This window comes from Podarcis raffonei, chromosome 12 (assembly GCF_027172205.1).
Source record: "Podarcis raffonei isolate rPodRaf1 chromosome 12, rPodRaf1.pri, whole genome shotgun sequence".
In the NCBI taxonomy this organism is placed as follows: Eukaryota; Metazoa; Chordata; class Lepidosauria; order Squamata; family Lacertidae; genus Podarcis; species Podarcis raffonei.
Window position 1 is genome coordinate 10,881,175 of NC_070613.1, and position 22,792 is coordinate 10,903,966.

General features: G+C 45.9%; 1 protein-coding gene and 1 long non-coding RNA gene across 6 annotated transcripts in view; one reads left to right on the plus strand and one right to left on the minus strand.

The window, feature by feature from the left end:
- Window positions 1–22,792, minus strand: part of PRKAG2 (protein kinase AMP-activated non-catalytic subunit gamma 2) — a 202,118-nt gene that overhangs the window by 84,809 nt on the left and 94,517 nt on the right. The window contains exon 1 of one of the 4 annotated variants that reach the window (XM_053359549.1): window positions 20,269–20,508. The exons of the other annotated variants lie outside the window; for them this stretch is intronic. Coding sequence (XP_053215524.1) covers window positions 20,269–20,362 — 94 coding nt within the window. The 5' untranslated portion in view covers window positions 20,363–20,508. Of the gene's footprint in view, window positions 1–20,268; window positions 20,509–22,792 lie in introns of those variants that run through there. 4 annotated transcript variants of the gene reach the window in all.
- The window catches only part of LOC128398459 (uncharacterized), an 86,001-nt gene that overhangs the window by 44,573 nt on the left and 18,636 nt on the right, over window positions 1–22,792 (plus strand). The window contains exon 5 of one of the 2 annotated variants that reach the window (XR_008327135.1): window positions 11,174–11,309. The exons of the other annotated variant lie outside the window; for it this stretch is intronic. This is a non-coding gene — a long non-coding RNA (uncharacterized LOC128398459). Of the gene's footprint in view, window positions 1–11,173; window positions 11,310–22,792 lie in introns of those variants that run through there. 2 annotated transcript variants of the gene reach the window in all.

The following is a 22,792-nucleotide window of genomic DNA, read 5'->3' on the forward strand; positions in this document are numbered from 1 at the left end:
ATGAGGGAGAGAACCATGCACACCGTCTTGAGCTCCTTGTAGGACAGGTGGGCTACAAATGGAATAGTTTCAATGGGTCTACTCAGAGCAGGGCTTAGTTGGATCCAACCCCCTCTAGCCGAACTACCTACTGTTCGAGGGAATAAGGAACTATGTGCAAAACAGTGGAAGAAAAAAATCACTTAAATCCCCCAAATGTAGAGAACAGAGTACTTTGCTCTGTATGAAAGAAATGCCAGTTTTGTCCCTTGATACACAGCATAACAACAACAAAAAAAAACCTTCTCGTGCACACAATGTTTTATATTCTTGTGATGCCTTTATTCTGGAGAGATCAACATTCTTAAAATGCTCATGTGATTCCCGCCCCTCCCCCCTCAATATCTGGCTCGATGTCATCTGATTTGAATTTTTCTGGTCCTCTGCAGAGAACTGGGCAGTGTGAGTCCTTTGCCTCTCGCAGCGTGACTTTATCTAGATTGTCATCAGAGCACAGCGGCATGACTGGGAGGTGTGTCTCCGCACCCACGTCAATGGGGCCCAAGAGTGTGTCCGGCTGCCAAACCATGTGACTTGGCAGACCTTCCGTGCTCGGATAAATATTATGCCACTGAATGGCAAAGAGATGCCTGGATCCGGACCAAACCAGGGTCAAGCCCCCGAGGCTTGGCTTTGCAGAGGCTCTTTCCTGCGCTGCCGCACAGAAAGCAGAGGCTCGCACACCTCCCGGGGGGGGGGCAGCAGCAAAAATTCGATTTCATTCCAGAAGCAAACTTGGAAGGCTCAACAAGTTTGCAAGAGACCATAAGCACACCTGAGGCTGTAGGAGGCAATCCTCTATGAACCCCAATCCAATTATATGAGCATAGAAAACCCCAGTCCTGGACAAAAAATGTGCTTTCAACTCATGTCCCTACCCAATGCTGTGAGGTTTCCAGGAAAAAAATCTGGAATATTTTCCATTGCCCAAAGTTTAGGGTGGAAATGATGATGAACAGCCCCTCTCTCTCTCTCTCTCTCTCTCTCTCTCTCTCTCTCTCTCTCTCCCCCTCTCTCTCTTTCTCTCTGTCTCTCTCTGTCTCTCTCTCTGTGGGAGCCAGAAAGCCCTGCTCTCTCTCTTCTCGACTTCCTACCTTCCTTTCACAATCAGCCTCAGTGATTCACGGAGGCTCAGCATTCCCAACACAGTTGGGAAGCCTGCCGCACAGCCTTGGCTCCTGCCCTGGAAATTAATAAATCAGCAGCTCAAGGTCTTTTCTCTCCCTGTACAAGCCCAGGAGGCTCCTCCTCACGTAGAAAGAGGCATGGCAAGGTGAAAGGTGCTTGTGAGTTTAATGGTCTTACTGGGCTGGGAAGTTTCTTGGGTGGTGATGTGTTTTGCTCCACTCATTTCAAAATGTGGCCAGACTGCCTGGCTGCAACCGGAGGTCTTGCTCGTTCTTCTGAGTTGGGCATGGACATCTGCCCCAAAGCCCTGCCCTGTTTGGCTGCCACTGCCAGGAATTGCAATCTCCTAGGAAGATAGCAGATGTACAGTAGTACCTCAGGTTAAGAACTTAATTCGTTCCGGAGGTCTGTTCTTAACCTGAAACTGTTCTTAACCTGAAGCACCACTTTAGCTAATGGGGCCTCCTGCTGCTGCCGCGCTGCTGCTGCACAATTTCTGTTCTCATCCTGCAGCAAAGTTCTTAACCCGAGGTAATATTTCTGAGTTAGCGGAGTCTGTAACCTGAAGCGTATGTAACCCGAGGTACCACTGTACTGCAATAAAGGGCAGCTATGTCCCCTTGCTTTTCCCAACTCTGGTGTTCATGAAATGCGTAAGGGGTGGTTCATGCATTATGTTCTCACGGATGGATGTTCACATCAGATGGGTCATCAGATGGATGCTTTAGTTGAGATTCCAGCATGGGGTTGGAATAGATGACCTTTGGGGTCCCTTCCAATGCTACAATTCTAAGGTCCTATGATTCTACAGTGGTACCTAGGGTTACATACGCTTCAGGTTACAGACTCCACTAACCCAGAAATAGTGCTTCAGGTTAAGAACTTTGCTTCAAGATGAGAACAGAAATCGTGCTCCGACGGCACGGCGGCCCCATTAGCTAAAGTGGTGCTTCAGGTTAAGAACAGTTTCAGGTTAAGAACGGACCTCCGGAACGAATTAAGTACTTAACTTGAGGTACCACTGTATAATACTGTTACACACCACCCCGATCTTCAAGCGGTGTGAGATTCCAGGAGTACCAGGCGAACTTCATGTTGGATCAATCCATCAACCTCTGATGGATGATTTAGAAGGATTGGGTCCGGCATCACTTTCGCTGTGTGTGTGTGCCAGTATCCATACCTAGCAGAGTTGCATCTCAACGCAGTTCCTTCCTTGGAAGCGTCTTCAGGGTTGAAGGTACATACAGCAGGCAATAAACACTTATGGACGTCATAAAGATTCAGTCAAGTGTAGAGGTTTACTTGACAGACATAAAAACATACTGGCAGCAATTATATACAGACATTCACCACTGCAATGGTCAAGGCATGCTTAAGAGTCCAACAAGAGTCCAAGACTCACTCTCTGCTTCTCTCACCGCAAGGCACAAGCAACAGACTCACAACAAGGTACACAGAACCTTGTTATCAGTACTTCCTGTCATACTGCGCATGTCCAAAGAACAGTTCCCACAGAAAATGTCCTTGCATAGACAAAACAATCTCAGCCTTCAGCTGTCTTGAGACTTCCTTCTCTGTTCTTCTCTGTTTCTGGTACAAATGATTCTCACACAGAGAGAGAGATTATCCAACACTTAGCAGGGTCTATGTTACCTTTTACCTCAGATATGCAGATGACACGACCTTGATGGTAGAAAGTGAGGAGGAATTAAAGAACCTTTTAATGAGGGTGAAAGAGGAGAGAGCAAAATATGGTCTGAAGCTCAACATCAAAAAAACGAAGATCGTGGCTAGTGGTCCCATCACCTCCTGGCAAATAGAAGGGGAAGAAATGGAGGCAGTGAGAGATTTTACTTTCTTGGGCTCCATGATCACTGCAGATGGTGACAGCAGCCATGAAATTAAAAGACGCCTGCTTCTTGGGAGAAAAGCAATAAGAAATCTAGACAGCATCTTAAAAAGCAGAGACATCACCTTGCCAACAAAGGTCCGTATAGTTAAAGCTCTGGTTTTCCCAGTAGTGATGTATGGAAGTGAGAGCTGGACCATAAAGAAGGCTGATCGCTGAAGAATTGATGCTTTTGAATTATGGTGCTGGAGGAGACTCTTGAGAGTCTCATGGACTGCAAGAAGATCAAACCTCTCCATTCTGAAGGAAATCAGCCCTGAGTGCTCACTGGAAGGACAGATTGTGAAGCTGAGGCTCCAATACTTTGGCCACCTCATGAGAAGAGAAGACTCCCTGGAAAAGACCCTGATGTTGGGAAAGATGGAGGGCACAAGGAGAAGGGGACGACAGAGGACGAGATGGTTGGACAGTGTTCTCGAAGCTACCAGGATGAGTTTGACCAAACTGTGGGAGGCAATGGAAGACAGGAATGCCTGGCATGCTCTGGTCCATGGGGTCACGAAGAGTCAGACACGACTAAACGACTAAACAACAACAACATGTTACCTTTTGGAAGAATGAAGCACAGCAGCGTCTGTGGTGTCTTTATGATATATGGTTTATTTACACATGTATACAACCTGCATCTAGATGGAGAGAGTTTGGAGCATTCACATCCCAAGAGGGACCCTTGTTCCTTCCATTGGCACAGACTCTGATTGCAAGAGACCCCAAACATTGTGTCTGGCCCTCTCTGCAGCATAAAACAGACAGCCCAGCTTGTGCTCTGGTACCACCACCCCCTTCAGCTTCCTGAAACACTGGCCTTTTGTTTCTTAACTATCTCTCACCTCAGGGAGATGCCGACCTTCTGCATGCAAAGCAGATGTTCTGCCACTGAGCTGCGGTCCTTCCCCAAGGATACAGTACCACATCAATAGCTCCTTATCCAGTAGCATGTACTTTTGAGTTCTGTGGGCCCTTTAAATATCAACAGAGGACAGTAGCACATTCTGAAATGCTATTGGAGCAGACACACATTTGATTAAAACTTCACAGAGCACATGGGAAGGGTTCAAAGGGGGGGGGACAAGACTCTCACGGAGACTAACTTAAAGACAGCATCATCTTTTCGGTGGTGTAATTACATCCTGATTGTCACCCACCAATTGAGCAAAGGTGTCAAGGTTAAACCTGCTATTTCAAGGGCAGGCTTAACACCCGTCTGCCACGGATAGTTCACAGAGAAAATGAAATCAATCCTCTTGTAACATGAGGAGATGCACCAGACAAGCCACTAAAACTCGTCGTCTTCCAGATGTTAGATGTCAACTATCATCAGCCTCAGCCAGCATGGCCAGCGGTCAGGCGTGATGGGAGTTACTGTCCAACAACATCTGGAAGGTCACAGGTTAGCCACGCCTGCGCCGAAGGTTTCTTTCACAGACAATGAATTTGTGAAAGGCAATTTGAGCCTGTGGGGCATTGGGGCTGCCTTGACACCCAAGACTCTCACACGTCCGGTGACCTGTCTTGCGCACAGTGACTTATATCTTTCCTTTGTAACACAACCCTGTTTGCACTGCCTCCTAACATTTGCTACTCTCTTCCAAGGAACTCAAGGAGAGGCCCAGAATCCAACAATAAACTTGAAGAAGAAGAGTTTGGATTTGATATCCCGCTTTATCACTACCCTAAGGATTCTCAATCTCCTTTCCTTCCTCCCCCACAACAAACACTCTGTGAGGTGAGTGAGGCTGAGAGACTTCAGAGAAGTGTGACTGGTCCAAGGTCACCCAGCAGCTGCATGTGGAGGAGCGGGGAATCGAACCCGGTTCACCAGATTACGAGTCCACCACTTTGAACCACTATACCTCCAGAAGGCAGTGGAGGTGAGAAAAATAAAATAAAATAAAATAAGAGCGCTATTGCTAGTCTCCAATTATCGCTCGAGTCTGCATCTGAACCTGGGATATGTCAGAGAAAAATGCAGTCTGTGCACCAGAATCAAGATTTTGGCTAAAGAAGAACGGGAAGACCTTTCGGGCCATCAAGAAAGGTGCTATCTGGGCAGGTTTCCTCAATCTATTGCACCAAAATGTTCTTAGATTCCAAACCATTCCAACTCCCATGAGCCTCAGCCAGCAAGGCAAATGGTCAGGAATGATAAGAGCTGTGGTCCAAAATGTCTGGAGGGCATCATGTTGGGGAAGGCTAGGATTGCAACACACCTACGACAGACTCCAGCCTATGCTGGAGCCAAATACTATTATCTCTTGTTTCTTGCATCCCGGCACTTGCAACGTGTTTGGAGTCCCCTGCTGGTGTTGTAAAAAGCTCGCCCTTTCCGATTCCATTGATGTCCCTGTCTGAAACGCTTGTGGGGTTGCTGAGCCGTCTGGGTCAGACAGCTTTGCTCTGCCTGATGCTCACACTGTCGCCCTGAGCCACGCTTCTCCAGCTTCGCCTCATATTGTGAATGCTCAGATCACACGGCTCATTTGTCCTCCCTTCATGCCTGAGAGGGCAGTGGAGAATGAGACAGAAGAAATTCATTCTCCTTGTGGGCTCCAGCATAAATAAAACCAGCTCAGATTTGGCTAATGAGTGCATGAGCAGCTATCATTACACCAGAGTGTGTGCTCTGTTTGGCCCTCTGTGGTGTGTCTCTTATGCTTCAACCAGCATAAGAAAATACATCTGGAGTGGAGTGACAACTTGAGTCCATCTCATTTAATATTTTCTGTTTCAGACCTGGTGTCCCCCAGATGGTTTGGATTGCAACGTCCATCAATCCCAAGGGAAACCCAGGGGGATATTGGGTTGTTGTTTCTGTTTTGACTATATATTTTGTGGTTTTATATTTTGATTTTCTTCTGTGAACCGCCCTTAGGCCTCTGGATATAGAGCATTATATAAATTAAATAAATAATAATAATAATAATAATAATAATAATAATAATAGTCAACTCTGGAAAAGGCCACATGTACACTGTACGTTTAAAGCAGTATAATACCACTTTACACAGTCATGGCTTCCCCCAAAGGATTCTGGGAGTTGTAGTTTGTTAAAGGTACTGTGAGGTGTTAGGAGACACCTCTTCCCTGCCACAGATTTACAATTCCCAGAGAGGTTTAACAACCAATCCCTCTTCACAGGGAACTCTGGGAACTGTAGTTCTGTGAGAGACAAAGAGGGGTTTCTAAGATTCATGCAGGGTTATTGGGACAAAGGCAGCGAAAAGGGATGCCTCCCATTTCTAAGAATAAAAGTTATTGAAGTGACTACTAAGTAGTTATTTGGCTCTGCCTCAGGCCCCAACTGAAACAAACAGGTCTCTTGGGAGGCAGAAAATAAGACAAAGCAATGTGTCTTTTGTTATGTACTGAAGTTCTCACCCTGGGCCAGCAGGGGGATACTGTAGATAGTTATGCAAATGAAGGATCAAAAGTGACATTCAGTGATTGGATAGTTTGTATGCAAATGAAGGATCGAAAGTGACGTTCAGTGATTGGATAGTTTTAGAAAGTTGCTACAGCAACGTTGTACTGAGTTCTATATAAGCAGGCTGACTGAGCTCTTCAGTTCAGTTCCGTTCTGGCCTCAGAATAAACAAGAGCTGTTTGAAGAATTGCTGTGTTGTCTGATATGTTCACCCACAACTTAACATCTTTATATTAGCAAAGCTGGAGAATAACGATAAGGCAATACGATTTAGGTTTCATAGAATGGTACAGCTGGAAGGGACCTCAAGGGTCATCTAGTCCAACCCCCTGCAATGCAATAATTTCAACTAAAGCATCCATGACAGGTGGCCATCCAACCTCTGCTCAAAATCTTCCAAGGAAGGAGAGTCCACAACCTCCGAAGGGAGTCCGTTCCACTGTCGAACAGCTCTTACTGTCGGAAAGTTCTTCCTGATGTTTAATCGGAATCTCCCTCCTGAAACTTGAATCCATTGATTCAAGTCCTACCCCCCTGAGCAGGAGAAAACCAGCTTTCTCCATCCTCCATGGGACAGCCCTTCAGATATTTGAAGATGGTCATCATATCTCCCCTCAGCCGCCTCTTTTCCTGGCTAAACATACCCAGCTCCTTCAACCGTTCTTCATAAGGCTTGGTTTCTAGACCCCTGACTCATCCAAGTCCATCTCCTGAGCATTCATATTAGTGTAAAAGCAGGTCTCCGAGTTCAAGTCCTAGTCTTGATAGATGCCATTTAATGGCTTCCATACTGTTTGCCTCTGCAACCCTTTTGGGGGCAAACATGCAGCTTTCATTTCCGATCAGGGCATGTCCCATAGCGTACTACTGAAATTTTTTTATGCCACAGTGTTTGATGTGTGTTTCTGTGGGTGAATGCCCTGCTGTTGTTGCACTATACTGCAAGACAGCAGCACTTGCAAAGCACTGCAGAACAGCTAATGAAGCAGAACGATGTGTTGACGGTCCATTTAAATCCCCCACTAAATTACTACTGTTGGGTCAATGATATGTTGCAGAACATAACCACGACAAAACACCAGTCTAGAGGGGCCCTGCTCTATCATGCCATTATGACGCAAGGAGGCTCATCTCTGTTAAACACCACTGATCCTTCATTCCTAAAGGACTTGGCTATTAGGAACTCATAGTATCACCATAAAGAATTATAACCACACCACCCTAGGACCTTAATTCATGCTCCTACACACACACACACACACACACACACACACACACACAGCGCCTCTTCTTGCCTGAAGGAATGCGAGGGAATGCAATGAGGCCTTTACATTATCTCCGACAGTTCAGCAAAATTATCTCATCGCTAATTCCAGTTCACACACTGCCACACAGCAGTTTCTTATTCTGGATGTGCTGCTGACATGTACAGAAACCTATCAGAAAGCTTTGCACAGTCCTCAAAGAAGTCTTGGTTGAAGAAAAATGGCTCCCTTATCTCCTGCTTGGACTACTGCCATGCGCTCTATGTGGGGCTACCTTTGAAGGTGACTTGGAATACGCAACTATTTCAGAAGGAGGCAGCTAGACTGGCAACTGGGAGCGGCAGCTAGGACCATATAACACCAGTCCTAAAGGATTTCCATCGGCTCCCAGTAGGTTTCTGAGCCCAACTCAAAGTGTTGATGCTGACCTTTAAAGTCCTAAATGGCCTCGGCCCTGTATATCTGAAGGAGCATCTCCACCCCCATTGCTCAGTCTGGACACTGAGATACAGCTCTGCGGGCCTTCTGGCAGTTCCCTCACTGTGAGAAGTGAAGTTACAGGGGACCAGGTAGAGGGCCTTCTTGGTGGTGGTGCCCTTCCTGTGGAACCTCCACCTATCAGATGTCTAGGAAATAGACAACTATCTGACATTTAGAAGACATCTGAAAGCAGCCTTGTTTAGGGAAGTTTTTAATGTTTGATGTTTTGCTATGTTTTTATTGAAAGCCGCCCAGGGTGGTTGCAGCAAACCAGTCAGATGAGTGATGATGATATTATTATTATTATTATTATTATTATTATTATTATTATTATTATTATTATTTGAAGCTTTTGACTCTCTGCACCTCGGAGTTCTTGCCTCTGCCTGGCTTTGCTCTCCATTCCCATACAAATCTCCTGCTTGTCTCACTGGTCCATCCCTACATTCCAGTGCAAGGAAAACCTTCGCAGGGACCCCTCCTTTTCTCCTGCCACAAGTCATTTCTCCCAAATCTTCCCTGGCTGTCCATAAGAAGAACTTTGCTGGATCAGGCCAGAAGCCCATCTAATCCAGCATCCTATTCTCACACTGGCCAACTGGATGCCAAGTTTCCCCTCAGCATTGGTCAAACTCTTCAGCCATTAAAGAAAAGCCTACCAGATGCTAGCACCTTGCTACTTAAAAATAAGTTTTTCAAATCCAGGAACGTTGGTAATCTTAAAGCAGTTGGGTGGGGAGGACCTGCGGCCCTCCTTCTTAGGCTACAACTCCCATCGGCCCCCGCCTGTTTGACCAACATTCAAGGATAAGCAGAATCGCAGTACAGAAATCTCTAGAGAGCTCCAGGCTCCTCGCCCCAGTCTCATGTATACAGTCGTACCTTAGTTTCTGAACAGTTTAGTACTCGGACATTTTGGCTCCCGGACGCCGCAAACCTGGAAGTGACTCTTCCAGTTTGCGAACTATTTTTGGAAGCCGAACGTCCGACAGGGCTTCCACGGCTTCTGCTCAGCTGCAGGAGCTTCCTGCAGCCAATCGGAACCCACGCTTTGGTTTCCGAACGTTCTGGAAGTTGAACGGACTTCCAGAACGGATTCCGTTTGACTTCCAAGGTACGGCTGTATATCAGATTGCTACAATTCCCTCTGTCTCCCTCTGAATCAGATGCATGTGATACCCTGACAGTCTGCACTCCGGCACTGCACAGATTCTCGTGTTCGTCCACTTCCTCTCAACTCCCCTCCTGGGGGTCTCAAAGAAGCAAGCAAGGGAAAGCAGTGCCAGAGCTATTCCACGGACATGAATGGGTTTCAAACCACTGAGGCCAGATCAGTCCCCACAAAGGAGACCTTTGCACATGTATTGCTCAGAGTATTGCAAAAGAACGATGTCAATCAACATTTGATGATCTCCTTCTACCGATCCACAACAGAAAGTGTCCTTTCATACTGCATCACAGTGTGGTACGCTGGTTTGACATCAACTGATAGGAAGTGCCTACAGAGGGTGGTGAATACAGCACAAGATATTATGGGCTGTCCCTTGAATCCGCTGGATGACATCACGGAAGAACGTTGCCTCAGGAGAGTGAGGAAAATTCTCAGGGATGATTCACACCCTGGCCGGCACTTTCTTGATCTCCTGCCCTTGGGCAGAAGATATAGAAGCCTGCTTAGTCACACCAACAGGGTAAAGAACAGCTTCTATCCATGGGCTGTTAGGCTGCTGAATGAAAAGATAACAACAGGGCAACTGACTTTCGGGTTTGGTGGGTGTGCGTCAGTAAACGAGGGGAATTAAGAGAGCTGAGTGCGGGGTGCTCGTGTAATCTCACTGTATACAAGTTGTACAAGTGACAATGAAGTATTTCAATTTCAATATGGATGTTGCCCCATGCACCGGCCGGGAAACACACACAACATATCCCTCGCTTCTGGGCAGCAGCCAGTAGTTTCTCTTTTGGGGTGCCCCTCAGTGACAGTAGCCTGGGACAGCAGCACACGTCCAGAATTGTAAGGCGCTGGGTGTAATTTAAACCACGGAGCAGGACTTCAAACCCTACTGTTTCCGATTTGTTGCTTAAATAGGTTGCTCATGCCTCCTCGCATTGTGGAAGGCTTTCATTTGTTGGATTTCAAAGGCAGAGCTGCTTTGCAAGCGCCACCGCGGAAGTCAATCACGCTGGCACCTTTTGATTTCCCCTGATTTCTTTCCCCGGGTTCAAGGTGATCTATTTTTAGCAGCAAGACTTGGGCAAGAGAAGCGTTGCTATAGCAACAGCTGGCAGATACAAACCCAGCCCCTGCTGCAATACTTCAATCGAGTAGACGAATAAGAGCAGTGAAAAAGGAAGGGAGTTGAGGACATCTAAATTTTGCTCAGTCGGGAGTCGGGTTTGTACTCTGCCAAGGCATACAGCTAGTTCTCACATATGAGGAGATGCTTTCTGCCTGCCCTGTAATTATTTCAGATTGCTCATGCGAGGAGCGGGGCATCTTTTTTAAAAAAAAAATTGTCTAAAATTCCTTGCACATAGTATACAGGAGAAGTTATTTATTTCATAAACTGCTTGATTGGGTTTTTTAAAAACCCGAAACCTCAAAGCTGTTTAGATAAGCTTTGCTTGTAATCCAACTTCTGACACACTAGATTTCCCAGTGCAGGGATTACAGTGGTACCTCGGGTTAAGTACTTAATTTGTTCTGGAGGTCCGTTCTTAACCTGAAACTGTTCTTAACCTGAAGCACCACTTTAGCTAATGGGGCCTCCTGCTGCCGCTGTACGATTTCTGTTCTTATCCTGAAGCAAAGTTCTTAACCTGAAGCACTATTTCTAGGTTAGCGGAGTCTGTAACCTGAAGCGTATGTAACCTGAAGCATATGTAACCTGAGGTACCGCTGTATTGTTTTATTTTTATTTTTAGGCATAGAAGAACCTACAGTCTTATGAGCCTCCCCCTGTGAAACGGTGTGGGGAGAGCACACATTTACCTCCTCATCCATTCTGTGAACCACCCTGAGATTGTATGATGAAAGGTGGTATAAAAAAATCAAATAATCAATCAATCAATCAATCAGTCAATCAATCAATCAATCCACTGTTTGCAGGAAAACTGCAGCCATCAGCAGAAACTGGCCTGAAATGAACATACTTTTTTAAAAAAAAAGTGGAGAGGAACGTAAACATTTTACAAGTTAAAAAATGCAACGTTCTCTATCATCATGGGCGGCGGACATGCAATGCAACAGCCTCACCAAAGCCACGCAGGTCGGATGGGAGACAGGCAGGGAATGCACATACACCACCCTGAGTTGAATGGAAGCAAAGCAGAATAGAAATCAAATCGCCAACTATCCCAATATATCCAGGAACACAGGCAAGATTATTTGCCCTTCTAGCCCAGGGATGGGGAACTTGTGGCAGCTCCAGATACTGTTGGACTGCACAGCCAGCATGGCCAACAGTCAAGGATGATGGGAGTTGTAGTCCAGCTACATCTGGAGGGCCACAGGTTCTCCATCATTGCTCTACCCTGATATTATGCATACTGACAGGCAATGGCTCTTCCAAGGTCCCCAGCAGAGAATCCTTCACGTCATTGTGTATTGGAGGTCCTTTTTATCAACAGGAGATGCCAGGGACTGGGACTGTGCTCTACCACAAACCTATGGTCCCCTTCCAGGGCACCCAATGCAGAATATACATGGGTTCTGTTGGACTGCAACAGGAAAAAGAGAAACAAACTTCAGCTGGAAATTCCATCATGTGGATAAACCACTATAGGGAGTCCCATGGTGGTTTATGAACCTGATGGGAGTTGCTAAATGAAACATGCTCCCAAAGGAAAGTTAGTTCATCTGAAATGCATCTTTTTCAACATCTGGAGTTCCAGTAGTTCCACCCCACTGTCAGTCATCCTTGGACTACATCCTTGGACTATAGTGGTACCTCGGGTTACAGTGGTACCTCGGGTTACAGTGGTACCTCGGGTTACATACGCTTCAGGTTACATACTCCGCTAACCCAGAAATAGTGCTTCAGGTTAAGAACTTTGCTTCAGGATGAGAACAGAAATCGTGCTCCGGCGGCGCGGCAGCAGCAGGAGGCCCCATTAGCTAAAGTGGTGCTTCAGGTTAAGAACAGTTTCAGGTTAAGAACGGACCTCCAGAATGAATTAAATACTTAACCCAAGGTACCACTGTGTGTGTGTGTGTGTGTGTGTGTGTGTATCTATCTAACTGTGCATCTTTTAAATATACTAATGCAATCTAATTTGAAATGCATTGAAGCATCCTTTGGTCTTTGACTGTACGGAGCTTGGAGCCACAACCATCAAATGGGCCTGTAAATGTGATCGCTGGTCTCTAGGGCTATCTGTGGACATTATGGATCCACACCCCAGAGCATAGTGTCCAAAGGACTCCCTAGGAATCATTATGCTTACAAATCATGACCTTTTTCTCTTAAGTCTCAACAAGCCCCTTGCCCTTTCCAAGGCAAACCGAAGCGGAAAAGTGATGCAGAATCCACAAAAACTTGCATAATTATACAGAAACGGGAAGTAAGAGGAGGTCGAGGAAGTAAGGTTTAGAAATTGGGTTATGAAATGGTATTTGTTTTATGTTTTATTATTGTTGAATGTTTGTTCATGTATGTTTTGTTTCTGTTATATAAAAAATTGTTCAATAAAAATATTATAAAAAAAAAAAAAAAACTTGCATAATTATTCAGGTCACAGCTTTCAGGGTTTTCCTTTATTCTTCCTCTATAATACTTACAGCCCACCTTCCCACTAAATTAATGCCCAAGATGGCATGATTTGGTGCAACGTTTTGAGTTAACTTTGTTGTGCAATGACAATTTATTTTTTTTAAGATGGAAGACATGCAGGAGGACTGGCTGTAAATGACAACAGAGTTTCTGTATTTTCCATAGATGTGTGGCGGCAGGAATTTTGGTGCCCTGTCATCCACCTGCCGAAACTCTCTCTTCTACACAAGGCCCAGAAACCCCTTTGCATCTGCTTACTCTAATATGATGGGTGGATTAAAAAAACAAAACAAAAATAAAATTGTAAAAATATTGGGGGCCCTAGAGGGCAGTTTTAATAGCTCAGCCTGTCTCCCCATAACCAGGTCATCCAAAGCTGTTCCAAACCTGGCAGGGCTGAAAGTCAATCACTCGCCTTGTTACTACTGTCCAATGTGCCCTACTGTCCAAGGGCACATTCCAGCCAGGCAAAAGAACTGGGGGAGAGTGTTGAGAAGGGCCAAGGAGGAGTGTGGTGCAAGGAGAGTCCCAAGGGCCATATAAAGAGGACTGGAGGACCATATCTGGCTGTTCACTCAGCAATGGACCCAAAACCCAGGCTTGCCTTTTGGCATGTAATTTTAGTAGGAATAGAGGTTCACCCCCAGGGTCCTCTTTGACTGATAAAAGTCTTAAATTAGGGACTGAAGATTAGGCAGGCATTTTGCGGTTCTAGAAATACTCCTGACATTCAAAGCACCTTCAGAGAAGTGCAGTAACGGTGGCCAGGGAGGGAGGGAAATATGCGATATCCCTAGAAGCAAAAGGAGGTTTCGCACACCACACGGCAATCCATCACACCTTCTCCTTTCAAACTGCAACCAGCTGCTGAGAAGCCTCCCAGCACCCAGGCCCCAGTGCCGTCTGCAATGCAAGATTAATTGGCATTGATCGGCCACTAGCGCACATTTTCTGAAATTGCCGTCAACTCAGCAGGCTGAGAGAGGGGACGGCTAATAAATGAAAGAGCTCCGCAGGCGTTGCTGCGAGTTGTACCACTGAGCCCCAAATGCACGGACGAGCAAATCTTTGAATGCAACCGTGTTTGTGTCTCAGCATGGAGGCTGTAGTGGTTCCCCACCACCACCACAATGCTGGGCACTGCTGATGGAGAGCCAGGCTCCTCGGGCACAACCCCATCCCCTAGGGTAAGTTGGGATTTCTGCAATTTCATGTGCAGGCCGAGAATGCCCCAAGTACACACAGATAAGCCTTTCAGTGGAAAGCAGCACAGGCAAAGGGCCGGAAAAGCAGGATACAGCTGAAGCCAAACTGCTGCAGACAAGGTAAACCAAAATATATACTACAGAAAGCTGGATTCTGCAAGCTGTTTCCCAGTTTAATTGGCACCTTTTCTCTAGTCGGAGGGAGGGCAAGGAGCTACAGAGTGCCCAGAAGACTCAATTCTTAATCACTCAAAATCCTACACAGCTCCCCCACTAGCTTCAAAGATTTCTCTAGACACTGTTGATGCTCAAAATGTACACTCAGTTATCTGAAGAAGGGTGCATGCACACAAAAGCTTATACCCAGTCCAAACTTAAAAGGTAAAGGGACCGCTGACCATTAGGTCCAGTCGTGGCCGACTCTGGGGTTGTGGCGCTCATCTCACTCTATAGTCTGAGGGAGCCGGCGTACAGCTTCCGGGTCATGTGGCCAGCATGACTAACCCGCTTCTGGCGAACCAGAGCAGCACATGGAAACGCCGTTTACCTTCCCCGCCGGAGCGGTACCTATTTATCTACTTGCACTTTGTTGTGCTTTTGAACTGCTAGGTTGGCAGGAGCAGGGACCGAGCAATGAGAGCTCACCCCATCACGGGGATTCGAACCGCCAACCCTCTGATCGGCAAGTCCTAGGCTCTGTGGTTTAACCCACAGCGCCACCTGCGTCCCATAGTACAAACTTAGTTGGTCTCTAAAGTGCTACTGGACCATTTTATTATTATTCCTTCATTTCACCCATTTCATCCTCACAAGAACCCTGTGAGCTAGGTAAGACCAAGAGAGATCCACTGGCCTAAGGTTGTCCAGGGAGATTCATGGCTGAGTGGTGACCTAGACCCTGGTTTCCCTAACCTTAGTCTGGCCCTCTAACCAGTACACCACATGCTGCCTCTCTCTGCAGCCATGTGAACTAGAAACTTGTTTTCCTCCCCATCAAATAAAAGCTGAGAACTCTGGATTCTTCACCCAGTAACAGATTCTGACTTCAAAGTTTAAGGAATAGTTGTGCAGACTCCGTGCAAAGGACAAAATCAAATCTAAATGCTGCGCAATGAAAGAAGAAACCCAGATGACAGCAACCTGAATTTTCCTGTATACTTTATCATTATGTATCATAATTCTGTTTGAGCCTGCGAATCCAGGATAGGATTATAACCCCTATTCCAAGGGCCACATTTCCTAATGTGCAATCACTTGGGGACCACTTGACGAAAGCAGGCAAAACAACAGATGTGACTCTTAGTTTTGTACAGTAGGCCATGTTCCAGCCGTGCAAAAGCAAGAGATTTCTGCACCCACCCACAATTTCTGTTTTACATAGAATATTTACTTAGACAACCTTAAAATATCAATGACTTCCCTTCCTCTCTTTCCATCATTCGTTTTGCATGACATAAATACCTTCATATTTTATATAAACTAGACCATTCAGTATTCCATTATTACATCCATCAAAACTTATTTACACTGTTGGATTTATCTTAATGCTGCCCCCCTTTTCAAATAAACACAATTTTCCTCCATATATTCAATAAACATTTCCCAATCTTCTTTAAACCTATGTTCTTCTTGATCTCTTATTCTATATGTTAGGTCCGCAAGCTGCGCTTATTCCATCAGTTTACCCCACCCACATTTCTCTACCCTGGTAAGAAGCTGGCATTATTAGCTAGATACCCAATTGTAGAAGCGCATGGTGCTACTACAATTGCGAAGACCCATGCAGGTAACTTTTGATCCTGCGGGAGCTGCAGTGAGTGCAATTAGCCAATCTGGGTTGAGCTTGGAACAAGCCCAGTCACTAGAGCAAGCTGGGCTTGACTAGACCATTCGAGCCCTGGGCAGCCCAGGGAAAAGCCACATCTGGGTTGCCTTCCAAAGAACCACTACTAAAACAGGCTCCAGATGGGTGTGGATGAGGCTGGATCTTTGCTGGAGTCAGCAGGCACCAGCACCAGCAAGTGGGCCTTCCCCCAGTTGCTGTTTTGCTGAGCCAGATGTTTTCACAGCTGCTCAGAGGAGAGTCGCCTCCCGCACCGGGTTCGTCAGAGGGGAACTTGTTTTAACCTTGCGTTCTTCGTATGTGTCATTCAACCTATCCCTGAACAGATGGTGTCCTTTAAAGGGCAGGGATATTAGTCTCATCTTGCTTGGAAGAAGAAGAAGAAGAAATCTCATTTACAAACAGCAGCAGGGACCTGACCTGTTTAAACACAACTGGCCATGTTGAGAGTCGAAGGGGAGCCAGGGGCAACTCCTATAAAATTAAGTAGCAGATAGTTCAGTGGATTTCTTCAAAGGGACCCACGGGGTTCCTTTGAAGCTCACCAGGCATTCTTCCATGAGACGATCAGTAATGGTAGAGAAGATCCTTTGAGCCTGCCAGTCAGTACCATTTCCCCCTGCAGTGTGAGACCCAGCAGCATTCTGGGGTAACACTCAACACCCAATAAGACATGACGTTGCAGGTTTACGATCTGATCTCTTTGGGAATCTGTGGGACAGCTCAATCAGCAGAGCATGAGACGCTTAATCTTAGAGTTTTGGGTTTGAGCCCAATGTTGGGCAAAAAGATTCCTGCATTGCAGGGGGTTGGACTAGATGACCCAAAAGGTCCCTTTCAACTCTACAATTCTATGATAAAGACAAACCTTGGGAGGATCCTAAAGATCATGTCCCAGATATAACCAGTGCTCCTCAAGCTGCTATCTTCCCTATTATCTACATTCAGTTCGCTTTGAAGGGGCAATTTACTTCAGAAAAACACAGCCTCGGTGCAACTTTGGGGGGCAAGATGGTGGTAAAGAAATTTAAAGAGGTGGGCAAGCCAAGTAGGGACCCTCAACGTCTTGTCCAGCTTAGTCCTCATGGGATGATGGCAAAGGTCCAAAAGAACACATTCCTAGGATATTCACCTTCCCACAGAATCCTTTGCAATATTCCCAGGGTTCCATAGCAGACATCTGGCAAAAGTTTCTTAGCAGGTAAGCGGGTGCAGAAATCAAGACAAATCCAATATAGGACCGTAGAGTCGATGTGCCCTGTGAAATGCTATTCTTTAGTAAGGATCCTGTAGGAAGCCAAACATGGCCTGAAAATGGTCACAGTAAATCCAATTCATCATAGGAATTGTAAGAAGACTGTTACTGGGTTAGACAAAAGGTCCATCTGCTCCAGCATTCTGCTTCCCACAGTGGCTAAGTCATTGCCTTCTCACAGCCCCCAAGCAAGGCGTGAAGGAGTGTTCTTGCTCCCCCGCAACCGGTATTCAGTAAAATGATCTACACCAAACATTTAAAAGACATGTTTCTCCACCCTCCTACCCGCTGCCAAAATCAGAAACTTAGTTCACTCCTTACAGAGCTATAATTCCCAGCACCCACAACAAACTACAATTCCCAGGATACTTTGGGGAAAAGCCATGCTCGTTACATGTGTGTTAAATGTGCTTTAAATGCATGGTGTGTATGTGGCCCAACACTCAACATGGAGATCACTTATAGCCATTGATAAGATGCACCCTGTATGGCTTTGTTTAATCCACTTTTAAAAGCCAGCAGCCACTGCTCTATTCTAGTGGCAGTGAGTTCTACTGGAAGCTTGGCTTGATCAAGTTGATTCTGTCATCTGCTCTGGATCTAGATCTACTGCCAGTCAGTTTCATGGAGGAGCGACAGAGAGCACCAGTTGACAAGGAGCCAAGGCAAGTTAAACAGCCGAGTGGGGCGGCAAGGCAAGGAGTTAACGGCATAGTATTCTGCTCCTCATTTCCTTGGCATTAAAAACAAACAAACCATAAGCTTCCAATGAAGGAACTTAATAAATTACAAAAACAGTTATGTAGCAGCTTTTCACAGGTGTATGTGCGAAGTTGAACCTTGCTTCTGAAAAACGGAACTGGAATTTCCTTTAGGAGCTCAGCAGCTACTCTCTAGGAAATGCAATGACACGCGCCTGCTTTTCAGTTCCTCTCCATCAGCCTTGTGACCTGTAGCCAAGGTTAGCACCAAAAGGCACCTGTGACCCTTCATTTAGGATGCTGCAGAGGCAGCAGATTCAGAGAGCACACCAGAGATATATCCTTGGTGGAATTCCTCAGTAATAAATGGGTTGCTAAAAGGGCAGTGAGAGATTTTACTTTCTTGGGCTCCATGATCACTGCAGATGGTGACAGCAGCCATGAAATTAAGAGACGCCTGCTTCTTGGGAGAAAAGCAATGACAAACCTAGACAGCATCTTAAAAAGCAGAGACATCACCTTGCCTACGAAGGTCCGTATAGTAAAAGCTATGGTTTTCCCAGTAGTGATGTATGGAAGTGAGAGCTGGACCATAAAGAAGGCTGATCGCCGAAGAATTGATGCTTTTGAATTATGGTGCTGGAGGAGACTCTTGAGAGTCCCATGGACTGCAAGAAGATCAAACCTATCCATTCTGAAGGAAATCAGCCCTGAGTGCTCACTGGAAGGACAGATCCTGAAGCTGAGGCTCCAATACTTTGGCTACATCATGAGAAGAGAAGACTCCCTGGAAAAGACCCTGATGTTGGGAAAGATGGAGGGCATAAGGAGAAGGGGACAACGGAGGACGAGATGGTTGGATAGTGTTCTTGAAGCTACCAGCATGAGTTTGACCAAACTGCGGGAGGCAGTGGAAGACAGGAGTGCCTGGCGTGCTCTGGTCCATGGGGTCACGAAGAGTCGGACACGACTAAACAACTAAACAACAACAACAAAAAGGTACCGCTGGGCTGTGATATGCATCAGGAAGCAGCAACAGAAGCAGCCAAAGATTATTAGGCGCTAGCAATATTGCCCTCACTGCTTAGAACTTGCTCTACAAAACGAAGGCGAAGTGGAGTTGGGCGATTTTTCAAACGGCTTAAGGACCATCTTTTTGAACAGGGGCTGGATCAGAGGAAAGGAAAGGCGTATCTACTGCAGCATCAAAGATATCCTCAGCAGACACATTGGTATAGCATCCCTGGTGCTGGAAAACTGGAATCACACTAGAATTCCTCCAGTAAGATACATCCAGAACTTCACTAGTTTTACAGAGGAATCCTAAATGCAGGGGACCATTCCATGGTGAAGAAATGATCACCATGAGAGGGCAAGTAAATGCACCAACCATCAGTCAGAAAGGAGCAGCTGCTCCAGTGCTTTCTTTCCTTTTCCCTCCTCATTGAATTTTCCTTTTGTGCTGTGGCTATGGGATTGCATGCCTGCAGATGCCATTTTCATCTCTCTACGGCAATTGTGATGTTTAGGCAATTTAGAATAGTTAAATCACAACAGTAATAATGAGGAGGAGGCATTTTCAGCAGAATTGCAACTGACAATAAGTACAGGAGTACAAACCTATCTTATAAGCTTATCATTATGCTGCTACATGTTGTTGCGGTCCCTGGTGTAGTTCCGTGTGTCTATAATATCAGGGTACCTGCAATGAAGTCATCCTATAAAACAGAGTGAAAACCGAGAAGAGGCTTTCGAAGGGATAAGTCAAGCACAAATAACTAAGCAATCATCGGACAGCTCTTGAACTTCTCCTATAGCACTGGTGTACAGAGAAGGATGACTGTCTCATAATGTGCCTTGGCTTTCCAAGAACTGAAAAGGACACTTGTGAAATCTCCTGGTATTTTGCCTGCGCATAACTCCAAACCAAAGTTTAGAATTATCAACAAGGCAGAAAATTCACCTTTCAACATTCTTATCTGAAATTCTGCAGAGCAAAATTTGGGGGTGGGGGGGTAGATGAGAGAGGCTAAGCTAGTTTGCCTTTGAGAGAGGAACTGCTCTTATTGGCATGTAGAAAGCAGCTTAAATCTCTTCCAGGCACCTGCATTTAAACAGCCACCCCCAAAACTCAAACCGCTGAATCGATATTGAATTAAGCTGCTCTCTCCACAGCTCCTGGCTGCTGCCAACTCGTGGGGTTCATCCAAGGTTTTTAAGGTGCAAGAGACAGCATTTGCCTACCTAGAAGGCCATGGGGTTCAGATTTGCGCCTCTCGGAGCTCCTGCCTTGATCCTTTCGCTTCTTGCTTCCTCTCAGGCTGCCGAATCGCTTCATGGGCTACAACAGGCACAGACACCACCAGCCGTCAGTCATACCCGTCTCTCCAGAAGCAAATGTGCCCCACAGGTGGAGCGAAGCAGGGAGAACGCGTCAACTGAACTTGTCAACAAAGAGTCCGAGAAGCAAGCAAAAAATAAAATAAATCCAGAGAGGTGGGGGGGGGGAATAAACCCAGTGAACCAGCAGGTGTGCTAATCAAAACAAGTTAAAAATCTTCTGCTTGAGCCCACGAACTTTCTGCAACTTTCAATGCGAAGCTGCAGTCAGAGGAGCTGGAGAATTATATCTTCCCAATGCACAGTAAATAGCTGTGTGCTGCCAACATCTGTTGATATCAGGAGCAGCTGAACACCCCAGTCCAGCTTGCAACAGCGGCACTTCTCTCCTTAAGGAGGAAAAAAGGAGAAAAGAAGCTTGGAGGCTGGGATTTCCCCCAGCAGATCGGCTTCGGCAGAAAGGGGTTGTGGCCGGATGATAAGCCGTTTGCCTCTTTTTAAATAAAACTCCGAACATGCTAAGTAGGCACGAGATCCCTGGGAGGTAATTGCCATGTGCAGTTCAGCGTGATGTCTCTTTAAAAAAGACTGTAAAAGGAAACCACCCCAGAGCAGACAATTCCTGGCACCAATTGGCCAGAGCACATTCCCATTATGACATCACTCAACTATTTTGATTCATGTCGGCTAGGTCTCTTTAGTAGGGCTGCCTGCTGATAACCTCAGCCGTGTTCAGCCCCCTCCAGGACAGAAGCAACAAGCCAGCTCACGGGGAATGAGGTGCTGTCAGTTTCGTGACAGGCAAGTTAAGTCGCTTCTTGGAAACCTGAGCAGCTGAAGCACCCTGGACGGAGTCTCCACATGCATGTGCAAAACCACACTCGATGTATTTGCAACGGCACAGTCCAATCTTTTTAAATGGAGGTTTAAGGACAAATGGCTTAAATATCAAGGTTCCCATAATGTGACACACTCCTCACAGCGTTCAGGCTTTTAAAAGCGACCTTGTAATGCAGAGATAAAATATAAAACTCCTTCCACAATTACTCTATATTAAGGGTGCTTTCAAGGGCTGTTTTTTATATATATAAAAAATTGCATATTAGTTACATCATTAAGGAGCTGTGCAGTTTACAAAGACATCCTAACGTCTCCTTATATGTTTTGAGTAGTATTTGAAGTGTGCCACATGATTTTCTTTAGGAATTCTTTCGATAAGTCTGTTAGACAGTCCACCGTTACAGTACAAATTTGGGGAGAGAACCACTGAGATGGAAAGACAAATTTGTTGGACCCCACTGTAAGCTTTTTCCCAGAGCAGCAATCTTGGCTGACACCCAAACATGCGTGTTTTGGGGCACCATGCCTGAAGAAAGTACAACCCGAGATCAGGGCGGTGCAGTTGATGGGTACGTAATAGTTAAGGCACATTAACAGGCACCTTTGTCTCCCCAAGCTCCACCCCATTACCTGCTATATGGGAGGTGGAGGAAACTTGCAACATGGCAACCTCACATCCTGTGTTTGCCTTACTAAATTTAACAGAGAGGTGAAGGTGGTGCAGAGCTTTTGCTTTTGGTCGTTGCTGCGCAGTGGCTCAAACCTGTAATTCCTGTCTGTGTATTCCCCACTGAAATCAGTTCAACTTAAAAATGCTTATTTGTCCTGGATGAACAAACAACAACAAAACGTATGTGGTATTTGAGTGAGGGAAGACTGAAGGCGCCAGATATTTAAATACTGGTTTTGCTTACATATTAAAAGGGTACGTCACCTATGTAGATAAGTATGTAATAGACATCCAGACGCTGTTGTGTGGGTAGAGGACGCAAGGGAGAAACGTGCTAAGAGGAAGGCACGCTTGACAAATCCACACAGTGATCAACTCCCACCCGGAAACCAATATCCCCACTGTGGAAGGACGTGTGGATCCAGAATTGGCCTCCACAGTCACTTACGGACTCATTGTTAAAGCCATGTTTATGGAAGACAATCTTACTCAGCTATGAGTGATCGCCAAAGAACATATATATTCAAACAGCAAACTCTCTCTCTCTCTCACACACACACACACGCGCACACATATATATGTATATATATGTATATGAAAGTTTGCTGTTTGCTGTACATCTGGACCCCTCTTAAAAGATCATAACCAATTTTTGCATGATTGTTCCTGAGATCAAGGAGCAGGCTTTAAGTCTATGTTTGGATACAACTGGACAATATTTTGAATCAAGATGGCAGGCTGAACTTTTCAAAACTGCAGAATATATCTCAGAACAGATAAAGAGGAAACCTAACGCTGTACACTTCCTAATGCAAATGGTCGAAAGCAGCGGCACTGCGTAAGCTTACGGACCCTGGGCAAGTGTGCGCACGCGTCGGGGGACAAGGGGTGGAGGGTGAATGAGTCCATCACAGCACC